General features: G+C 41.2%; 1 protein-coding gene across 1 annotated transcript in view; it reads left to right on the forward strand.

Annotated features, from left to right (window-relative positions):
* Positions 1-19,697, forward strand: part of FAT3 (FAT atypical cadherin 3) — a 662,194-nt gene that overhangs the window by 434,953 nt on the left and 207,544 nt on the right. Inside the window, exons 5-6 of the mRNA XM_058185941.1 lie at positions 1,357-1,671; positions 8,969-9,179. Of these exons, the coding sequence (XP_058041924.1) occupies positions 1,357-1,671; positions 8,969-9,179 (526 nt within the window). The remainder of the gene's footprint in view (positions 1-1,356; positions 1,672-8,968; positions 9,180-19,697) is intronic.

A 19,697-nucleotide genomic window follows, 5' to 3' on the forward strand; every position in this document is an offset into this window, starting at 1 on the left:
AACTGAACGCGATACCATTACAGAGGAGAAGCAGGTATGGATTTTTACTAGCTTGAAAGTAGCTTTGTAAAAAGCTGCTAATATACCAATTCCCACAATGACACTGTTTGATGGTTGCAAGCCAAACCCCCCTCTATTTTGTTCTGTCTGGCTCTGTTGACCTCCCATTTCATATTGATTGTTGTGTTGGTTAACTGCTGTGTTGGTTTATTTAATCGGTACTTCCCACATGTTTTCTTTTCACTCTTGTAAAAAAAAAAGAAAAGAAAGAAATTGATAATTCTGAATCGTCACAAAAATAAAAGAGATACAGAAAGCATTTTCAGACGTATATCACTTTTGACTGATCCCAGAGATTTGAGGCAGATTGGCTCCCTCACTCTGCAAAGCGGAATGACAAGCCTAAGTGACCAGCATTGAAAGATCTCCTTACCTCCAACATTATCAGACTTCTGGAAGAAATGAAAAACAGACGTTTTTTTCTGGAGGGCTTTGGGGACTGAAATCCTATTTGTTTGGGAAAATTTAACGCCTTTATAAGTTTTATTTTTAGTTACTGTACTATTATCATGCTTTGTTGATTTATTGTGAGTCACTGAGAATCTTCCACGATTGCAGCGGGGTATAAATGTAATTAATAAAGTCTTTTTTTTTTTTTTTGAGTGACTATATCAACCTTGGTGACTTTAAGACAGGAATGTCAAACTCGATTTCATTGAGGGCCACATCAGAGTTGTGTTTGACCTTGGGGGCGCGTGGGGGGCGTGGCCAGCTCGGCATCAATCATATCGGGGGGTGCCTGTGGTGGCCCAAGCGCTCTGCCAGTGAACTTTAGCAATCCACTTAACAGCTGTGGCAAGGAAGGTCGTCAAACAAGACAAAACTCACTTAACAACATTCGCAGATTGGAAGCATTCTCCTTTGAGTTCAGATCTCCCCACTTTGGGGCTCAAAGCTTTCCCCTCAAATTCCAAACAGGACATTTGAGACGGTTCGCTGTTTTGTTCGTATTTGAGTGGTGCGGTGGCCTAGAGGTAGAGCTCTCGCCTCACAATCAGGAGGCTGTGACTTCGATGCTAGGTAGAGGCAGATATTTCTCTCTCTGGATACAGTGAGAATATATCTGCTGGGGGGGAAAAACTCCACACTGGCGATAGGGAGAGCATCTGGCCAGTAAACATTCAACTCCATTCAGTTGCCCAGACTTCACCCCGCAAGGGATTATTGGGTCATGAAAAGAAGATGATGACTGTTTTGTTCGTGTTTATTTATATTCCGTTTCAACTGTTTACAAGCTTTGTGCACTTCTAACATTTTGTTGTTGTTGTTTTGCTATTGTTACTCTTTCCACTTCAGGTGACAGTAACGGATGGAGGGGTCTCTCCCAAGCAGTCAACGGTATGGCTGGTGGTCCAGGTTTTGGATGAAAACGATAACAAGCCTCAGTTCCCAGAGAAAGTCTATCAGGTCAAGTTGCCCGAAAGGGACCGAAAGAAGAGAGGGGAGCCCATATACCGAGCCTTTGCCTTCGACAAGGACGAAGGCCCCAACGCTGAGATTTCCTACAGCATTGTGGATGGAAACGAAGACGCCAAGTTCTTCATTGACCCCAAGACTGGAATGGTTTCTTCGCGAAAGCAGTTCACCGCGGGGAGCTATGATATCTTAACTGTAAGACTTCAGTACTGGAATAAGCTTTAAGAGCAGGTTTTACTGTTTTTAAGTACTTTACGGGAAGCCGTCGAGTTACGACTAGCCACTTAACAACAAGAAATTACGATGACCCTAGAACGAACTTTTTACAGCCCATAAAGCACTTCTAGTCTTCATCTTAAAATATCATGCCTCACACACGCACACATGCACACACACCACATATATATTATACAAACAGACATACTTGTATATAGTCCTCGACTTACAACTGGTCACTTAACATGAAGTTATGATGGGCCTAGAACAAATGTTTTATAGCCCATAAAACACTTCTAACCATCTTAAAATGTCATGCTTCACACACACAAACACACTACATATATATTACACACACACACACACACACGCTCATATATATTATACATACATACTTATATTGCGTAAATACACATATTGTGTTCATGTGACCGCATTTCAGGTGCTTGGCAACTGGCGCACCTTTCCAATTGAGCTGCGCATTCCATGGTCACATGATCTCAATTTGCAGATTATTTTTTTGCCAGTTTTCGGCAATTTTTTTGTCAATTTCCTGCAAAAAAAAATCACCAATTCAGAGGAACAGGGCTACACTTAGGGAACACAGTATTTGTTTAACAACCACTTTGATTTGCTTAATGACTATGCGGATTCACGTAACCACTGCAAAAAATATTGTATGATCAGGTCCGGTCACATGGGTGCCTTGACTTACAATCGTAATAATTTACAACAAGAGCTCCAGACCCAATTTTGGGTGTAGGTTGAGGACTACCTGTAGCACAAGTTTTCATTAGCAACAGTTTGCTTGTCTTGAATCCTCAAGTTAAGAACTGGATTTTCAAGTAAGTTGAATTCAGATAACGGTAATGGTTTCCCCTGTCTAGTTGTGTCTGACTCTAGGGTTTGGTGCTCATCTCCATTTCTTAGCCAAGGGAGCTAGCATTATCTGAAGACATTTCTGTGCTCATGTGACCAGCACTATGCGCTGAGGTGCACAGAACACTGTTACCTTAGTGGTACCTATTTATCTACTCGCATTTGCATGTTTTCAAACTGCTAGGTAGGCAGAAGCTAGAAGGAACAGGAAGCTGGTCAGAACGGGAGCTCACTCCATCATGCTACACTCGGGTCTCGAACCTGGACTATCAGCTTTCCATCTAATAAGCTCAGTATCTTTAATCACTGATCCATCGCACCCCTGATGGATTTTCAATTTTTGACCTGGACTTTCAAGTAAGTTGAATTCAGGTATCTCCATTCAAACCAAATGTACTTTAAGACTCAGTATTGTCTCACTCTTACTGAATATGAATATGGGACTTGGTGGCTCAGTGGCTAAGACTCCAGCGGTTCAAATCCCTAGTGCCGTGTAATGAGGTGAGCTCCCATTACTTGACCCAGCTTCTGCCAACCTAGCAGTTCAAAAGCTCATAAAAAATGCAAGTAGAAAAATAGGGACTATCTTTGGCAGGAAGGTAACAGCGTTCCCTGCGTCTTTGGCGTTGAGTCATGCCGACCACATGACCACGGAGACGTCTTTGGACAGCGCTGGCTCTTTGGCTTTGAAACGGAGATGAGCACCGACCCCTAGAGTCAGGAACGACTAGCATATACGCAAGGGGAATCTTTACCTTTTACCCACTGAATATGAAAAATAGTTGGCAGGATGGCCTATATGTGAGAGCTTATTTGGAATCCACCTTCTTCATTATTGGAAGGAATTCATAGGATCTTAATTAGATGGCAAGTGGTGGAGGGTTAAGTGGGCACAGGTGTCTGCTGGTGTGTCACGCAGGTCAACAGCATGCCTTCTCTGGTGCATCTGATTTAAAAGCCATAACAGTGGATGCATGGTGGCAGCAAATTACCATCTAAGCAGGTGGCTTTTCACAACTCACTCTGTGTAACAAATGAACTTTGCTTCTTGGGAACTAGTTCAATGGCAAGCAACACTGTGTGCTTAAAAGTGCTTAATCGGGTCTGATGAATATTTAGTTGCTGCTTCACAGAAGAAGTGAAATGTGGCTAGTGTTGACCTTGATTAGAGTTTGCGGGTTTTTTTCTAAATTAGTAAATTGTACAAAGAGGTAATCCTCGGTATATGACTGCTCGCTTAATGAATAGAATTGAATTGAATTGAATTGAATTCTTTATTGGCTCACAAGGAATTTGTCTTTGGTACATATGCTCTCAGTGTACATAAAAGGAAAAAAAATACATTCATCAAGAATCATAAGATGCAACATTTGGTGATAGTCATAGGTTACTAATAAGCAATCAAAAAACAATTGCTACCAACCTGCCTTCCATTGAGAACCTGTATACTGCATGAGTCAAAAAGAGGGCTGTGAAAATATTTACAGACACCTCACATCCTGGACATAAACTGTTTCAACTCCTACCCTCAAAACGATGCTATAGAGCAGGGGTCTCCAACCTGCAAAGCTGGCTGGGGAATTCTGGGAGTTGAAGTCCACCAAGCTCAAAGTTGCCAAGGTTGGAGACCCTGCTATAGAGTACTGCACACCAGAAGAACTAGACATAAGGACAGTTTTTTCCCGAATGCCATCACTCTCCTAAACAACTAATTCCCACTACACTGTCAAACTATTCACTAAGTCTGCACTACTATTATTCTTCTCATTCGTCCTATTACCTATCTCTTTTTCTACTTATGACTATAATCTTGTTGCTTGTATCTTTACGATTTATATTGTTCTGTTTGTTTCCTAATGCTATTTGATTGCTTGTTAGTAACCTATGACTATCACTAAGAACTTAAGACAGACCTAGAACGAGCCTATTTATGGATCTAAGGCAGTGGTGGGATTCAAATAATTTAACAACCGGTTCTCTGCCCTAATGATTTCTTTGAAAACCAGTTCACCAAACTGCTCAGAAAGTTAACAACCGGTTCTCCCGAAGTGGTGCAAACTGGCTGAATCCCACCACTGGTCTAAGGTTGTATCAGCCCCCAAAATGGTGTTAAATGTGATGGAAAGAAGTTTAATGCGACCTGTCCTCAGCCTTGATTCCTATAAAGCAGGACTATCAAACTGGAGGCCTGCGGACCGGATACGGATTTGACACCTCTGTTTATAAAGATTTGACCTTTAATCAGATTTTTGGTTTAACCCAGTTTTTCAGCTCTGCTTTATTCAGAATTATATTTGTTGTGAGAAAGTTTGTTAAAAAGAATAGCAATAGACTTATATCCCGATCCATAGTGCTCGTTTACAACACTCTCTGGGCAGTTTACAGATTCAGCATATTGCTTCCAACAATCTGGGTCCTCATTTTACTGACCTCGGAAGGATGGAAGGCTGAATTAACCTTGAGATGGTCAGGATCAAACTCCTGGCTGTGAGCAGAGTTATCCTGCAATACTGCATTCTAACCACTGCGCCACCAAAAGCTCTTTTCATTCATGTAATCCTTGATTTACAACCACAATTGCCACTGGGACTGCTATCACTAAGCAACGCTATCATTAAGTGAATCATGCCTGACCTTACAGCAGGGGTGAAATCTACTTACCTTCCTTACCGGTTCTGAAGTGCATGCGCGCGCACACACTACGCATTCGCAAAACCTTTCTGCGCATGCGCAGAGGGTACAAAACTCATTACTTCCTGGTTAAAACCAGGAAGTAACGACGGGCGGGTGGGCGGAGCCTTGCACCACGATTACTACCGGTTCTCCAAACCGCCAGCCAAGATTGCTACTGGATCGGGCGATCTGGTCTGAACCGGGAGCATTTCACCCCTGCCTTACAGCCTTTTTGCTATGGTCATTAAGTGAAACTGACTCCCAAGCACTTGAATTTTGATTCTGTTGCTGCAGGGACACTACAACAGTCAAGTGCAAGGACCAAAGTCACTTTTTTCAGTGCTGTCATAACTTCAAACAGTCATTAAACAAATAGTTGTAAGTTGAGGACTTCCTTACCAACTAAGAAAAGACAGCAAAGTTTGCACTTGCCAACTCTTTAACTTTAGTTGGGCCCAGTCACAAGTTTAAAAAGGTAATAAGATGAATTGATTGTTGTTCAGAAGTCTTTTGCAAACATATACCCTTCCCCCCCTCCAACCGCCCCAAACAGGAAAATAACACAAACTAACACAGGTCCTTGATTAGATTTAAATACCAAGCACATCCATGAAAATCACTTGCCCTGAAAGTCCTGTTTCTACAAACCTTGGGACCTTGTCAACATTTGTTAGTTCACTCTGGTCCTCGTTTCTTCCAAAAACATTTTAAGAAGAAATTCCATATTCTCCCCCCCCCACTTTTCAATATCCACTGGTCACCCGCCTTGTTGCCTTAAATGTTTTCACCCAAAAATACAAAATGTCATGAGAGAATAATAGAGTTGGAAGCAGGGATGGTATTCACTTACTTTCCCTACTGGTTTGCAGATGTGAGCGCGTCCACTCATGCGCCCGGCCTTCTGCACACGCACTTTGCTGGTGCATGCTCCTTCCATGCTTGCACCCGGCCTCAAAAACGTGCCTAAATAGGATGGCATAGAGCCGGGGCAGGGGTGAGCCTTCCCACAATTTTTTTTTTAATTTTTTTAATTTTTTTTTAAATTTGAATTTATATCCCGCCCTTCTCCGAAGACTCAGGGCGGCTTACATTGTGTTAAACAATAGTCTCATCCATTTGAATATTATATACAAAGTCAACTTTTATTGCCCCCAACAATCTGGGTTCTCATTTTACCTACCTTATAAAGGATGGAAGGCTGAGTCAACCTTGGGCCTGGTGGGACTTGAACTTGCAATAATTGCAGGCAGTTGTGTTAATAACAGCCTGCATTAGCCTGTTGAGCCACCAAAGGCCCAATTTCTGCTAGCGGTTCAGGCGAACCCGTCCGAACCGGCTGAATACCACCTCTGGTTGGAAGGGACCTTAGAGATCTACTAGTCCAACCCATTGCTCAGGCAGAAAACCCTATACCATTTCAGACAAATGGTTCCAGTCTCTTCTTTAAAAACCTCCAGTGTTGGAGCATTTGCAACTTTTGGAGGCAAGTTGTTCCATCGATTGGCTGTTCTCATTGTTTCTGCTCAAATCCAGGTTGCTTCTCTCCTTGATTAGTTTGCATCCATCGCTTCTTATCCTGCCTTCAGGTGCTTTGGAGAATAATTTGACCCCCTCTTCTTTGTGGCAGCCCCTTCAGCTATTGGAGCACTGCTATCGTGTCACCCCCTAAAGTCTTGCTTGCAGTGTCATGCAGAAAAATGCCGTTCCTCTGGCGATTGTGGGAATTCGGGGACCCTCTTGAAAAAGCAAAACAGGGTCCTATAAATTCAAGTCTATGTTTGTTGGAAATAATTGATCAATATGGAAAAGTTCCAGGGTTTAAAGTAAATCAGAATAAAACAAAAGTGATAACAAAAAATATGACTAGACAACAGAAAGAAAAATTAGAGGAAAGAACAGGATGTGAAATTGTAAAAAAGGTCAAATGCCTAGGGGTTTATATTACTTCTTCAGATGTGAAATTGTATTAGAATAACTTTGAGGTATTATGGCAAATAGTTCAGAAGGAAACGTTCAGTTGGAAAAAATTACAATTATCATTATTGGGGAGTATAGCAGCTAGTAAAATGAATGTTTTACCTAGATTTTTATTTTTGTTTCAGATGATACCAATAATTAAGAAAGATAAAAATTTGGAAGAATGGCAGATTGGAATTAATAAATTTATATGGGAAGGTAAAAAAGCGAGAGTTAAAATGAAAATAATTCAAGACATATGGGAAAGAGGAGGTTTAAAAATGCCCAATTTTAAATTATATTATGAAGCAGCTGCTCTTTCGGTAATAAGTGATTGGTTTAACTTAACGGAGGAAAGGATTTTGAATATAGAAGGTTATGATTTATTATATGGATGGCATGCATATTATTGTATGATAAAAAAGTGGATAGAGCCTTTAAGAACCATGTGTTAAGAATTGCTCTTCTGTGTGTCTGGAAGAAATACTATTACAAGTTGAATTATAAAATTCCTGTTTGGGCAAACCCCAGGCATACAACAGAGAATATAAATATAGAACAGAAACAGAAAATGGTTACTTATAAAGAACTTTTATATTTTGAGAGAGGTAATTTACAATTAAAATCCTTGCAACAATTAAAAGAAGAAGGGAGAAATTATACTTGGTTCCAATATGGGCAATTACGAGCTAGGTGGAAAGAAGATCAGCAAATTGGTATCATGCAGAATGAAGAAAACTTGGTAAAACAAATTATAAATCAAACTCAGGCGCATATAAAGAGATTGTATAATATATTGATAGAAATAGACTCTGAAAGGGATTTAATAAAGGATTGTATGATAAAATGGGCACAAAATATTCAAGAACCAATAATTTTGGAAACTTGGGAAAAAAATTGGGTTAGAAATGTTAAATTTACGCAAGCACAGAATTTGAGGGAAAATTTTTATAAAATATTTTATAGGTGGCACTTAGACCCTAAGAAATTATCATGTATGTATCCAGATATGCAAGCGAAATGTTGGAGATGTAATTGTGATGATGCTACATATTTTCATATTTGGTAGACTTGTAAGAAGATTAAGGCTTTTTGGATAAGGATCTGGTAGATTATACAAAATGTTTTGAAAAAGAAGATAAAGTTCCTACTGCAATTTTTTTTATTGGGAATTATTACGGACTGTAAAGTAATTGAGACTAAGTTGATTTTAAATTTAATAACAGCGGCAAGACTACTGATAGGACAGTACTGGAAGAGAAAAGAGTTACCTACAATAGAAGAATGGATATTGAAAGTTGCTAATTTGGCTAAAATCTCAGCCTTTTTGAAAGACACTACACAAGAAAAATATCTAACTGAATGGAAAAAATGGATTGAATATACGCAAAATAGATATCAGATTAAGAGATATCATATTGCTTTTGAATGACTAGGATGTATTTATCTTTGATTTGTATGGGGGAAGTTAGGATTTGAGAAGAAGGGGAGAATTATAATTTGTGTTAGGGAAAATTTAGCGAATGATTGTTGTTGTTGTTTTTGAAGTATACCTTGTGTTTGTTCTGGGAAGTCAGGGGGAGGGAGGGAGGGGGGTGGTTTTGGAGGGAGAGGGGAGGGGAGGGGATGGAGTGGGGGGCGAGGGGGGAAAAAGGAGGGTGACAATTTTTGTAAAAACTTTTTCAATAAAAAAGAAAAAGAAAAACTGGGGTGAAATCTTTGCCCAGGGAAGTGTGTTAAAGTGTCCTCTGCATCCCATCTCTAACAGATCAAAGCGGTTGACAATGGCCGGCCCCAGAAGTCTTCTACCGCACGCCTCCACATCGAATGGATTAAGAAGCCACCTCCGTCCCTCGTTCCTCTGACTTTTGATGAGCCCTTCTATAACTTCACTATCATGGAAAGTGACCGAGTGACCGAAATTGTCGGCGTGGTCTCGGTGCAACCTGCTAATATCCCCTTGTGGTTTGACATCATTGGTACGTTGAACCCCACCCCACCCGTATGCAAATTCTTGCCCAGACTGCATAGATTTGGGTTAGAGAAAACTAACAAGGGATTGACTTGACTGTCTGGCATTGAAACTGCTGTTACGGTGCTGTATTGAATCATGGCTAATTTAATATAGCTACCTTTTTTTACACTTTGGTTTTTGATGCCTTAGCTAAGCTATATGGCTGGATTGTTGTTATTTTTTGTTTTGTTTTTTTTCCCTCTCCTCTTCCATAATATGTGACTGACTTGCGATCCTAATGTTGTCTTGTCATTTAAATTCTCTGGCCGTAATTTGCTAATCTCATTTCTAAATGTATTTTGATGGCGACTTTAATCAGCTGTCCTTCATTTCTCTCTCTTTCTCTCTCTTTCTCTTTTCTCCTGGTGCTTTTTTATTTCCTTTTGCATTCTGTTACCTTGGTTGTTTTTTGCTGTTTGTTTGTTTTTTGTTTTTCTGCCTCCGACCGCTGTGCTTCAAGGTGGCAAGCATGCCCGAGAGATGTTCTATATCCTACAGACAGCTTGTGAGCAGAACTGCTCAACCGAAGGTACCTTCAGTGGAAATACGTTTGCTACAGTTTTATCTACTGCCTTTCTCGGTGATCTTTTTAATATCTAAAAAAAAAAGTGATTCACACTCCAGAAGATAGGCTTAAGATACAGGAAGGATCTTGACAGGCTTGAACATTGGGCTCGATCTAACAAAATGAGATTCAATGGCGGAAAAAGTAAGGTTTTGCATTTTAGGCAAGAAAAACCAAACACACAACGTACAGTTTAGGTGGTACCTCACTCAGTAGTAATAACTGTGAGGGGGATCTTGGAATCCTAGTGGACAATCACTTAAATAGGAGCCAGCAGTATTCTGCAGCTGCCAAAAAAGCCAACACAGTCCTAGGTTGCATTAACAGAGGGGTGGCTCAGTAGCTAAGATGCTGAGCTTGTCGATCGAAAGGTCGGCAGTTCAGCGGTTCGAATCCCTAGTGCCGCATAACGGGGTGAGCTCCTGTTATTTGTCCCAGCTTCTGCCAACCTAGCAGTTTGAAAGCACGTAAAAAATGCAAGTAGAAAAATAGGCACCACCTTTGGTAGGAAGGGAACAGTGTTCCGTGCACCTTTGTTGTTTAGTCATGCCAGTTACATGACCACGGAGATGTCTTCGGACAGCGCTGGCTCTTCGGCTTTGAAAGGGAGATGAGCACCGTCCCCTAGAGTCAGGAACAACTAGCACATATGTGCGAGGGGAACCTTTACCTTTACCTTTACCTTAGAATCAAGATCACATGATGTGTTAATACCACTTTACAGTGGTATAATGTAATATAAAATTAGTAACACGGTTGTTAAGTGAATCTGGCTTCCCTCAGTGTCTTTGCTTGTGAGAAGGTTGCAGGTGATGACATGTCTGCAACCGTCATAAATATGAGTCACTTGCAAAGTGTCTGGCCACTGACTCATATTTTTGTGGGAGGCTGGAACAGTCATGTGAAAAATGGTGGTAAATCACTGTTTTCTGTACCATTGTGACTTCAAACAGTCACTAAATGAACTGTCGTAAGTCGAGGTGGTGGATTACCTCACAGCTCTTACGCAACTTGGTTCCCATTGCTGTCCTTGACTTTGAAAGCTCCAACTTGGCCTTACTCCAAAAGAATTGGAACGGCAACCACAAGAATTTCACGCTGACGAGAAATTCAGGGAGTTGTAGTTCCAAAATTGGTAGAAAGTAACCAGTTGGGAAAACTGAATAGCCTCTTGGGATCTTCTGGAGTTGTATCAGTTCTGGGTGTTGAGATCTATTGATCTGGTTCGAGGTTTAACAAGACAAAACCAGAGGTGGTATTCAGCCAGTTCGAACTGGTTTGCCCGAACCAGTAGCGGAAATCGCATATATGCTGTCCTATGTAGGCACATTTTTGAGTCTGACCACATGCGCGGAAGGCATACACGCTCACATTTTCGGTGCTGGGCGAACCGGTAGGTAAATTATGTGAATTCCACCCCTGGACAGGATCTGTGTGGAAGCACCTACTCCTTGGAATTCCTCTTGCTTCTTCCTTACTACGGCGTTTATATTATTTTAGTTAGTCTCCCTTCCGAGTTATTATTCCTTTTTGCTGGTAATCAGTATGCCTACAGTGCTTAATGTGGAAAGTTTTACCAGACATGTAATTATTTTGGTATGTCTTATTCGCCATCTTAGAGATAACTGGTTGGTAGGCAATTTATATACACAGATCCCAAATAGTTGCATGCATCTGTCAGCAGATTGTTCTACGACAGGTAGAAGAACTGAGTTAAATTTTTATGCGAGCAGAATTCCTTTGGCTGCCTGGAATTCAGCTTAAATAAATTCTGTCAGCCCCAACGATCAAGATAGGTTCTTTTAATAGGCAAAATGAAAACCACATGGATGGTTTTTTTAAAAAAAAAATACAAAGAAAGAAAATTATGGGAGAGGAATCACACTGTATGCCAGATTGGCAGATGTGTTACAGATGATTGGAGTCTCCCCGTGAATCTTTCTTGGCTGCTGTCTGTCTCAGAAGCACTCGAAGGCACTGAGAAGAGTGGCAGATAATTGCTAAATTGCCTCCTTTTGAATGGACGCAACATCCAGGAACCAAGCAGGAGTATCTCAGCTTTCTATCTACTGAACGCAGAGCCAGCCAAGATGAGACAAGCGTGCCAGATCAAAGAACAGCAATCAGTGGCTTTTTACAAACCTTTCCTTCTTTTGCAGTCCATCTCTACGTGAACCGTAACTCGGGAGCAGTGTAGAAGGTCCCAGATTGAATCTTTGCCTCTCTTAAGTGTTACTGAAATTAACTTCTAGCACCCTTCACCATTGGTTATATAGATCATGGATGCTAAGAGTTTAGGTTTAACAATTCTGTTTTGCACGCGGAGGCCCATGGACTCCCCATCCTGACTTCTAAGTTTTCAGCGGCCAAAAAAGCCAACACAGTTCTAGGCTGCATAAACAGATCACGTGAAGTGCTAATACCACTTTATAATGCCTTGGTAAGGCCAAACTTGGAATACTGCGTCCAGTTTTGGTTGTCACGATGTAAAAAAGATGTAGAGACTCTGGAAAGAGTGCAGAGAAGAGCCACAAAGCTGATTAGGGGAGTGGAGGCTAAAACATATGAAGAACAGTTGCAGGAACTGGGTATGTCTAGTCTAATGAAGAGGAGGACTACAGATAACAAGATAGCAGTGTTCTAATATCTCAGGGGCTGCCATAAAGAGAATAGCTATGCAATGGGTGGAAACTAATCAAAGAAAGAAGCAACTTAGAACTAAGGAGAAATTTCCTGACAGTTAGAACAATTAATCAGTGGAACGACTTGCACCCAGAAATTGTAAATGCTCCAACACTGGAAGTTTTAAAGAAGAGATTGGATAACCATTTGTCTGAAATGGTATAGGATTTCCTGCCCAAGAAGGGGGTTGGACTAGAAGACTTCCAAGGTCCCTTCCACCTCTGTTATTCTATTCTATTCAGCTTTAGATCCCAAATAAGGTCATCAGATATTTTCCAGGGCTCAATATGAGTCATTTTTTTAAAGACAGCTTCACCGTCTTAAGAAATTTTATTTTATTAATTTATTTATTAATCATACTTATATACCGCACCATCTCCCGTAGGACTCAGGGCGGTTCACAGGCATATTAAAACAATATAATAAATAAGCATTAAAATCCAGTTAAGACTAAATATTATCATGGCCTGATCACTAAACCAGTAAAAACCAGTAAAAACCCCATTAAAATTTGCTAAAACATTTTATTCTTAGGCTAGTCCAGCCTGAAATAATAGAGTCTTCAGTTCCCGTCTGAAGGTCCGGAGGTCGGGGAGTTGTCGTAATCCCGGAGGAAGCTCGTTCCACAGGGCTGGTGCCGCCACAGAGAAGGCTCTCCCCCTGGGAATCGCCAACCTACATTGTTTGGTCGACGGCACCCTGAGGAGGTGTCTTAGTCAGCCTCACTGGCTATTGCTATGTGCCTAGGATTGATTCATTTGGACCTATAAAGCTATGTCAGCACTTTAGATCAGGCTATTTAGGGTGCACCAGGTCTTTCCTCAACAGCAGACATGTCTACATTGACCAGTTTCTGCAACAGTCTTGATGCGTGACTTGGAAACAGCTGTTGCACCCTATTGTTAAGGGCGTATCAACTTTTCCCTAGCAATCTCTAGCAAATGTGTTTATCTGTGAAACAGGATTCAATTTTTCTAACGTTCTCAGGAAGTTTGATATCGGTCAAGGGTCAGCAACCTGCGGCTCTGGAGCCGCATGTGGCTCTTTTAACCCTCTGCTGCAGCTCTTTTAACCCTCTGCTGTCACTCAAATTATGTGTCACAACCATTAAGGAGTGACACCCGCCAGCACACAATTTACTGAGCTTTTCAATCCCCCGTAGGCCAAGCATGGATAAATCCAAGAAAAGAAAAGTTTCAGAAGAAAACAGAACATTTAATTCAACTACATATGCTAGTTTTGTGGCCGCTCAAGAAATAGTCAGGGTTTTGTGGCTCCCTTTGTTTTCTTTTCTGTGGGAAACAGTCCAAATGGTTCTTTGAGTGTTTAAGGTTGCAGACCCCTGAGATAGGTAGATAGGGAGGGAGGGAGAGAGAAAGGGAGATACATAGGGGAAGAGAGAGAGAGAGAGAAGGAAGGAGTGAGGGAGACATTTGTCTTTTAAAATTTATCTTCGTGATTTTTTAAGCTGACATTGTTGGAAGTAGCAGAGAATATAGTCCCTGTTTCATCCTGCACATCATTCTGAGTTCCTCCCATTGTCCAGTCTGGAAAAAAAAGAAAGAAACAAAAAAGACTTGATGGCAGGAAAGTTTCCAAAGCGAGAAATGATTTCACAGTGGAAGTCAGTCTGTTGATACACGCAAACGCATGTGCCTGCATACACACACATGCAGAAAGAGAGAAAGCTCGTGATCATTTTTAAATTCAGTAAGCATAAGATTACCACACTAGTCCCGTGGGAATTTCTCAGTAGCGCTCTCTTCCTTTAAAGGAAATATCGAAGGCAAATTCTCTTTCAACAAATTGAGTGAGAAATTGCGGAATAATAAAAAAAAAAAACAGGATTCCCCCCCCCCCAGTACTGTGCAAACTTCATACATCAACCTCTTCTGGAGAGAACAAACCGCAGAGCGTTTCCCTGGCAAGTTTTCAGTTCGCTTATGGCACCCAATTCAACTATCAAACGCTTGCACGTACCCCATAAGTTAGTAAAATAATACTCAAGGTTTTGTAATTCAGACTTCAGAAACACACAGTACAAGAATTGCCAGATGTGGGAGACGACTTCCGGTGTCCAGGGGCAACGGTCGTCTGGAGGCTTCTCCTGCCCCCAGTGACCGAATCCGGCCGCCGCAGAGGCCCCCAGGGGCCAGGTGTTCCGAAAAGGACACCTGCCGCACGGACGGCTCGCCAGGGGTCTCCCAGCCGACATACAGGACTGGGGGGACCGATGCTGGCGCGTCCTAGGCTCGGCGGGGTTTGGAGGCCACAGGCCACGGCCATTACTTTGGTCGTCGCCTGGGCGCTGTGCCCGTGACACGGGCTTTGGATTTATAACTGCAGCAGCCTGGTGGTGAACAGGGAGCGGAGAAGAATTGAGGAATGGAGAAGGAAGGGATATCGGTGGCAGGTGGAGTGCTCCGGAGTGCGGGGGTTTTCTCCCCTGCGGCTGGAAGGAGCACGAGTCATTCTGGAGAGAGGAGAACTTAAAATAAGAAGATTACGGTTTTGTGGAGCTCTGGAGAGAAGAGGTGATGGAGAAATTTAGGAGGGAGGTTTGAGGCCCCCCTCCTCTGGGGAACAATGGTGGCGTCCAGCTTCCGCCTTCACTATGAGAATCTTGATGACATCACTTCCCTTCGGCTTCCTGGTTGACTAACTGTACTCTGGACTCGTTGCTCCTGTGAGTGCCCCCTGGTGGATCCGGAGGAAATTACAAGGATACTGTGCTTGCCTGAGGATTTTGAATTTTTTTTTTCCAAATGGCAAAAGGTCAGAGACCAACTGCTGGAGAGATGGAGAGAATTCTGGAAAAGTTATCCAATATGGACAAGAAACTGGATGATTTGCAAAGAGGCCAAATGGAAATAAGAGCAGAAATTGTGACTATCCAAAAGGATTTAAAGGATACTCAACAAGTCTCAGCAGAAAACAAGCAGAAAGTGGAAGGTCTGGAGGGAGAGATGCGGGCAGTGCAGAAAGAGAGAGACGACAGGCAATGCTGTGCTTGGACTACAGATGGATAAAATGTCTTATTTCCTTAGGTTTCAAAATCTGGAAGAAGTGGACCAAGAAGATTTGAGAGATGTTGTGACTAAATTGTTGGGAGAATTTCTTGGGAGAGGTGTTGATTTCATGAATTGGGATGTGGATCGAGTTTATAGAGTTAATTCACAATATGCACGCATGCAGTTCCCAGAGAGGTTCATGTCAAATTTGTGAGAAGAGGCGAGAGATGAAATTCTTAGAAAACATAGGATTCCCCAGTACTGTGCAAACCTCATACATCAACCTCTTCTGGAGAGAACAAACCGCAGAGCGTTTCCCTGGCATGTTTTCAGTTCGCTTATGGCACCCAATTCAACTATCAAACGCTTGCACGTACCCCATAAGTTAGTAAAATAATACTCAAGGTTTTGTAATTCAGACTTCAGAAACACACAGTACAAGAATTGCCAGATGTTTAGGCTGGATTCAGAAGAGGCAGAGGAGCCCTAATTCACATTGGTAACTTCCATCAGACGATGGAAAAAGCAGCAAAGTTCCAAAAGGAGGGAGAGAGAGATCCTTGTTCTATCGATTGAGCTAAGGCTTTTGACTGCACAAACCACAATAAACCTATGGATAGTTATTACAGTGATAGATGCATCAGGCGATCTCCTCCACCTGTTACAGAATTTGTAGGACCGTCAAGAAAGGAACAGGAAGGAAGATGGTACAATTACATTGTTTAAAATGGAGAAAGGAGTATTCCAAGGTTAGGTACCATCCAGGGGTGGTATGCGCTTACCTTCAGTTTGCAAATGTGAGCGCGCACCTCCGCGCATGCACAGAGCATCAAAAATGTGAATAAATGGGACGTGATTACGGGCAGGTGGGCGGAGCCTCCCGAAGCCGCCGCTACCGGTTCGCCGGAATCAGATAGAACGAGCTGAATACCGCCACTGGTGCCATTGCTTTGTTCATTTGACTTAGATGCGCGACATATGAGAAATACTTGGACTCGTAGAAATAGAAATTGATATTAAAATTGGCTGGAAGAATCAATAATCTCAGGCGTGCTGTTGATACCATTTTGATGGCTAAATCAAGGAACACTTACAGAATCTGTGATTGGACATGAAAAAAGAAATTGAAAAGCCAGCTCATTTGTTTTTTAAGGGCGATGCCAACCTAATGCAACAAGATGGAGAAGAGTCTGACTAGGTGGCTCAGTAGTTAAGACACTGAGTTTGTCGATCAGAAAAGTCAGCGGTTCGAATCCCTAGTACAGGTCTCCTGAGTGAGCAGGGGGTTGGAATAGATGACCTCCAAGGTCCCTTCCAACTCTGTTACTGTTATAGAAGCTGAAGTAGCAGGCCTTATCTTCAAAATTCAACAAGGGCATTGACTGTACTAGCTATTAAATACAGTAATGTTTGCTCCCTTTGGAGAAGATACATGCATATGGCCAATACCATGTTTTTTTCGCCAGTTGTAATGTAGGGCTTTGAAAACTGGGACTATCAAAGCTTATGTTGCAGAAAATTGTTTTGAATGTACTGCACAAAGAAGCAGTCATTCAGTTCCAGCTGAAATAAAACCAGACTTCTCATGGGATATTCAAACAATGAAGCTAAAGCTTAAATATTTTGGACAGACCCCTCTCTACCTCTACAGTAGCGGCCAAAATTGTGGAAACCTTTTGGGAAAAGTGTATTTTCTAAAACTAGCTAATAACACCACTTTTTTTTTTTTGGAATCGTAACAATAAAATCATATATCAGTGGAAAGATAATTTAATCAAGAATGTAATGTAATAGCTTTTATGTAGTATTTGCTATTAGAGTAGCAGTTACAGGATAAAGAAGAAAAGTGAAATACGTAGAAAAAAAACGAGATATACAAAAATTCTCACCATAGAAAAAACAAGATATACAAAAAATATCACCGTGTAAGTTAATACTTCGTTGGGTAACCTTTCGCATGAATTACGGCCTTACAACGTCTTCCCATGGAGTGAACTGAGTCTTTTAGTTCTGCAGCTGTTATACTGTGAAACCAAGATTGAATGATTGCTTCTATTAACTGGGTTTTATTGCTGGGTCGCTTCTGACTAGCAAGTTTCTTTAGTTGACTCCATAGATTTTCCATTGAGTTAAGGTCTGGGCTATTCCCAGACCATTCCAGCAGTGGAATAAGATTATCTTGAAAGTCCCCCCCAAAAAAGTGGTGTTATTAGCCATCAAACCTCAAAAATACGCTTTCCCAAAAAGGTTTCCACAATTTTGACCACTACTGTATGTTTAGAAGTATTTAAGAAAGCATCTTAACAGTGGCTTCGACCATCTTTGAGGTTCATTCCACCCTTGCAAGGTGTGAGAACTTCCAGTCCTGCTCCTCCCGAGTATCTATGGATCACGGCAATCTCACAACAGTGATTTGAGGAGATCCTTGCAAAATTCATCTTCCTTCTCCCCCAAAATGTTGTGTTTCTGAACGATTAGCTTCCGTTTATTCACTCTGATATGTCAGAAGTCGGTTGCTGCTCTTTTTGTTTTTAAAATCCTGCATGGGAGCAGTTTGCTGCGTCTTTGATTTTATTTGAAGTGCCTGCGGCTTACCTTGTGCAGAGATACACTAATAAAAGTCTGCCAAAAAGCAAAAATGGGGGCGGGGGGGGGGAGAAAATTTATTTATTTTTTTATTTATTTATTTTTGTCACAACAGTATATATAAGCATAAGCATGAAAATAACTATATAATATATAAGCATATATATGAGCATAAGTATGTAATAACTATATTAATTGGATATAATGAAAGGAAACAATAGGACAGGAATGGTAGGCACGCTTGTGCTCTTATGCACGCCCCTTACAGACCTCTTAGGAATGGGGTGAGGTCAACAGTAGACAGTTTTTGGTTAAAGCTTTTGGGAGTTTGAGAAGAGACCACAGAGTCAGGTAGTGAGTTCCAAGCATTAACAATTCTGTTACTGAAGTCATATTTTCTGCAATCAAGATTGAAGCGGTTAACATTAACTTTAAATCTATTGTTTGCTCTTGTATTGTTATGATTGAAGCTGAAGTAGTCTTCAACAGGAAGGACATTGCAATAGATGATTCTATGAGTTCAACTCAGGTCATGTCGAAGGCGGCGGTGTTCTAAGTTTTCTAAATCCAAGATTTCAAGTCTGGTGGTCTAAGGTATTTTGTTGTATTCAGAGAACTCTTCTTGTAAAATATTTCTGGACACGTTCAATTATATTGATGTCTGAAATGTGGTATGGGTTCCAGACAGGCAAGCTGTATTCAAGAATTGGTCTAGCAAATGTTTTATAAGCTCTGGTTAGTAGTGTAGTGTTTCTGGAGAAGAAGCTACATAAGATTAGGTTTACAACTCTTAAAGCCTTTTTTGCGATGTAGTTGCAGTGGGCTTTGGCACTTAGATCATTGGCTATGAAAACTCCAAGGTCTCCAAGGTCTTTAACAGGGTGGGAGTCATCTGTAAGGTAATGTCCATCGAGTTTGTATTTAGTGTTTAGATTCTTTTTTCCAATGTGTAAGACAGAGCATTTGCTGGTTGAGATTTGGAGTTGCCAAGTTTTTGACCATTCTGACACAAAGTCAAGGTCTTTTTGAAGGGTAGCTGTATTGTTGGTAGTATTAAGTAGTTTGACATCATCAGCGAAGAGAACACAATTACTTTGAATATGGTCACAGAAATCATTAATGTATAATACGAAGAGTGTTGGAACGCCGCTATTGACAGGAACAGGATTTGATAGGGCAAATCCTATTTTGACCATTTGCATGCCTTTTGACAATCTTTATTTTGACAATTTATATTTTGACAATCTTGCATGCCTGGCTAGCTGTAGTAAATGAATCCTGATAAAGTCTCAAAAGCTATAGATACCCTTCAGACAAGCTTTGATTCAGCAAGCTTTCCATTCCAACTGACTTGAGGGATGATATCTACTCTGGTTACTAGATACCTCTACATTTGGTTGTTGTTGTTGTTGTTTTTACTGTAATCTTTCAGCTTTGAAGACACTCAGGATTGGGAGCAAATTATAAATAGAGTTCATAAATGAATTTTTTTAAAAAAAATACACCTGGAGATACAGTAGCATAGATACGTCATGCATAAGTTCCAGTTCAGAAGATCTATTATTCAAGCCTATATACAAGAATGTAGTTAACTAACAGTCAACACCAAATTGGCATTAGATAAAGATTAGATGACTTG

This window comes from Ahaetulla prasina, chromosome 5 (assembly GCF_028640845.1).
Source record: "Ahaetulla prasina isolate Xishuangbanna chromosome 5, ASM2864084v1, whole genome shotgun sequence".
Taxonomy (NCBI): Eukaryota; Metazoa; Chordata; class Lepidosauria; order Squamata; family Colubridae; genus Ahaetulla; species Ahaetulla prasina.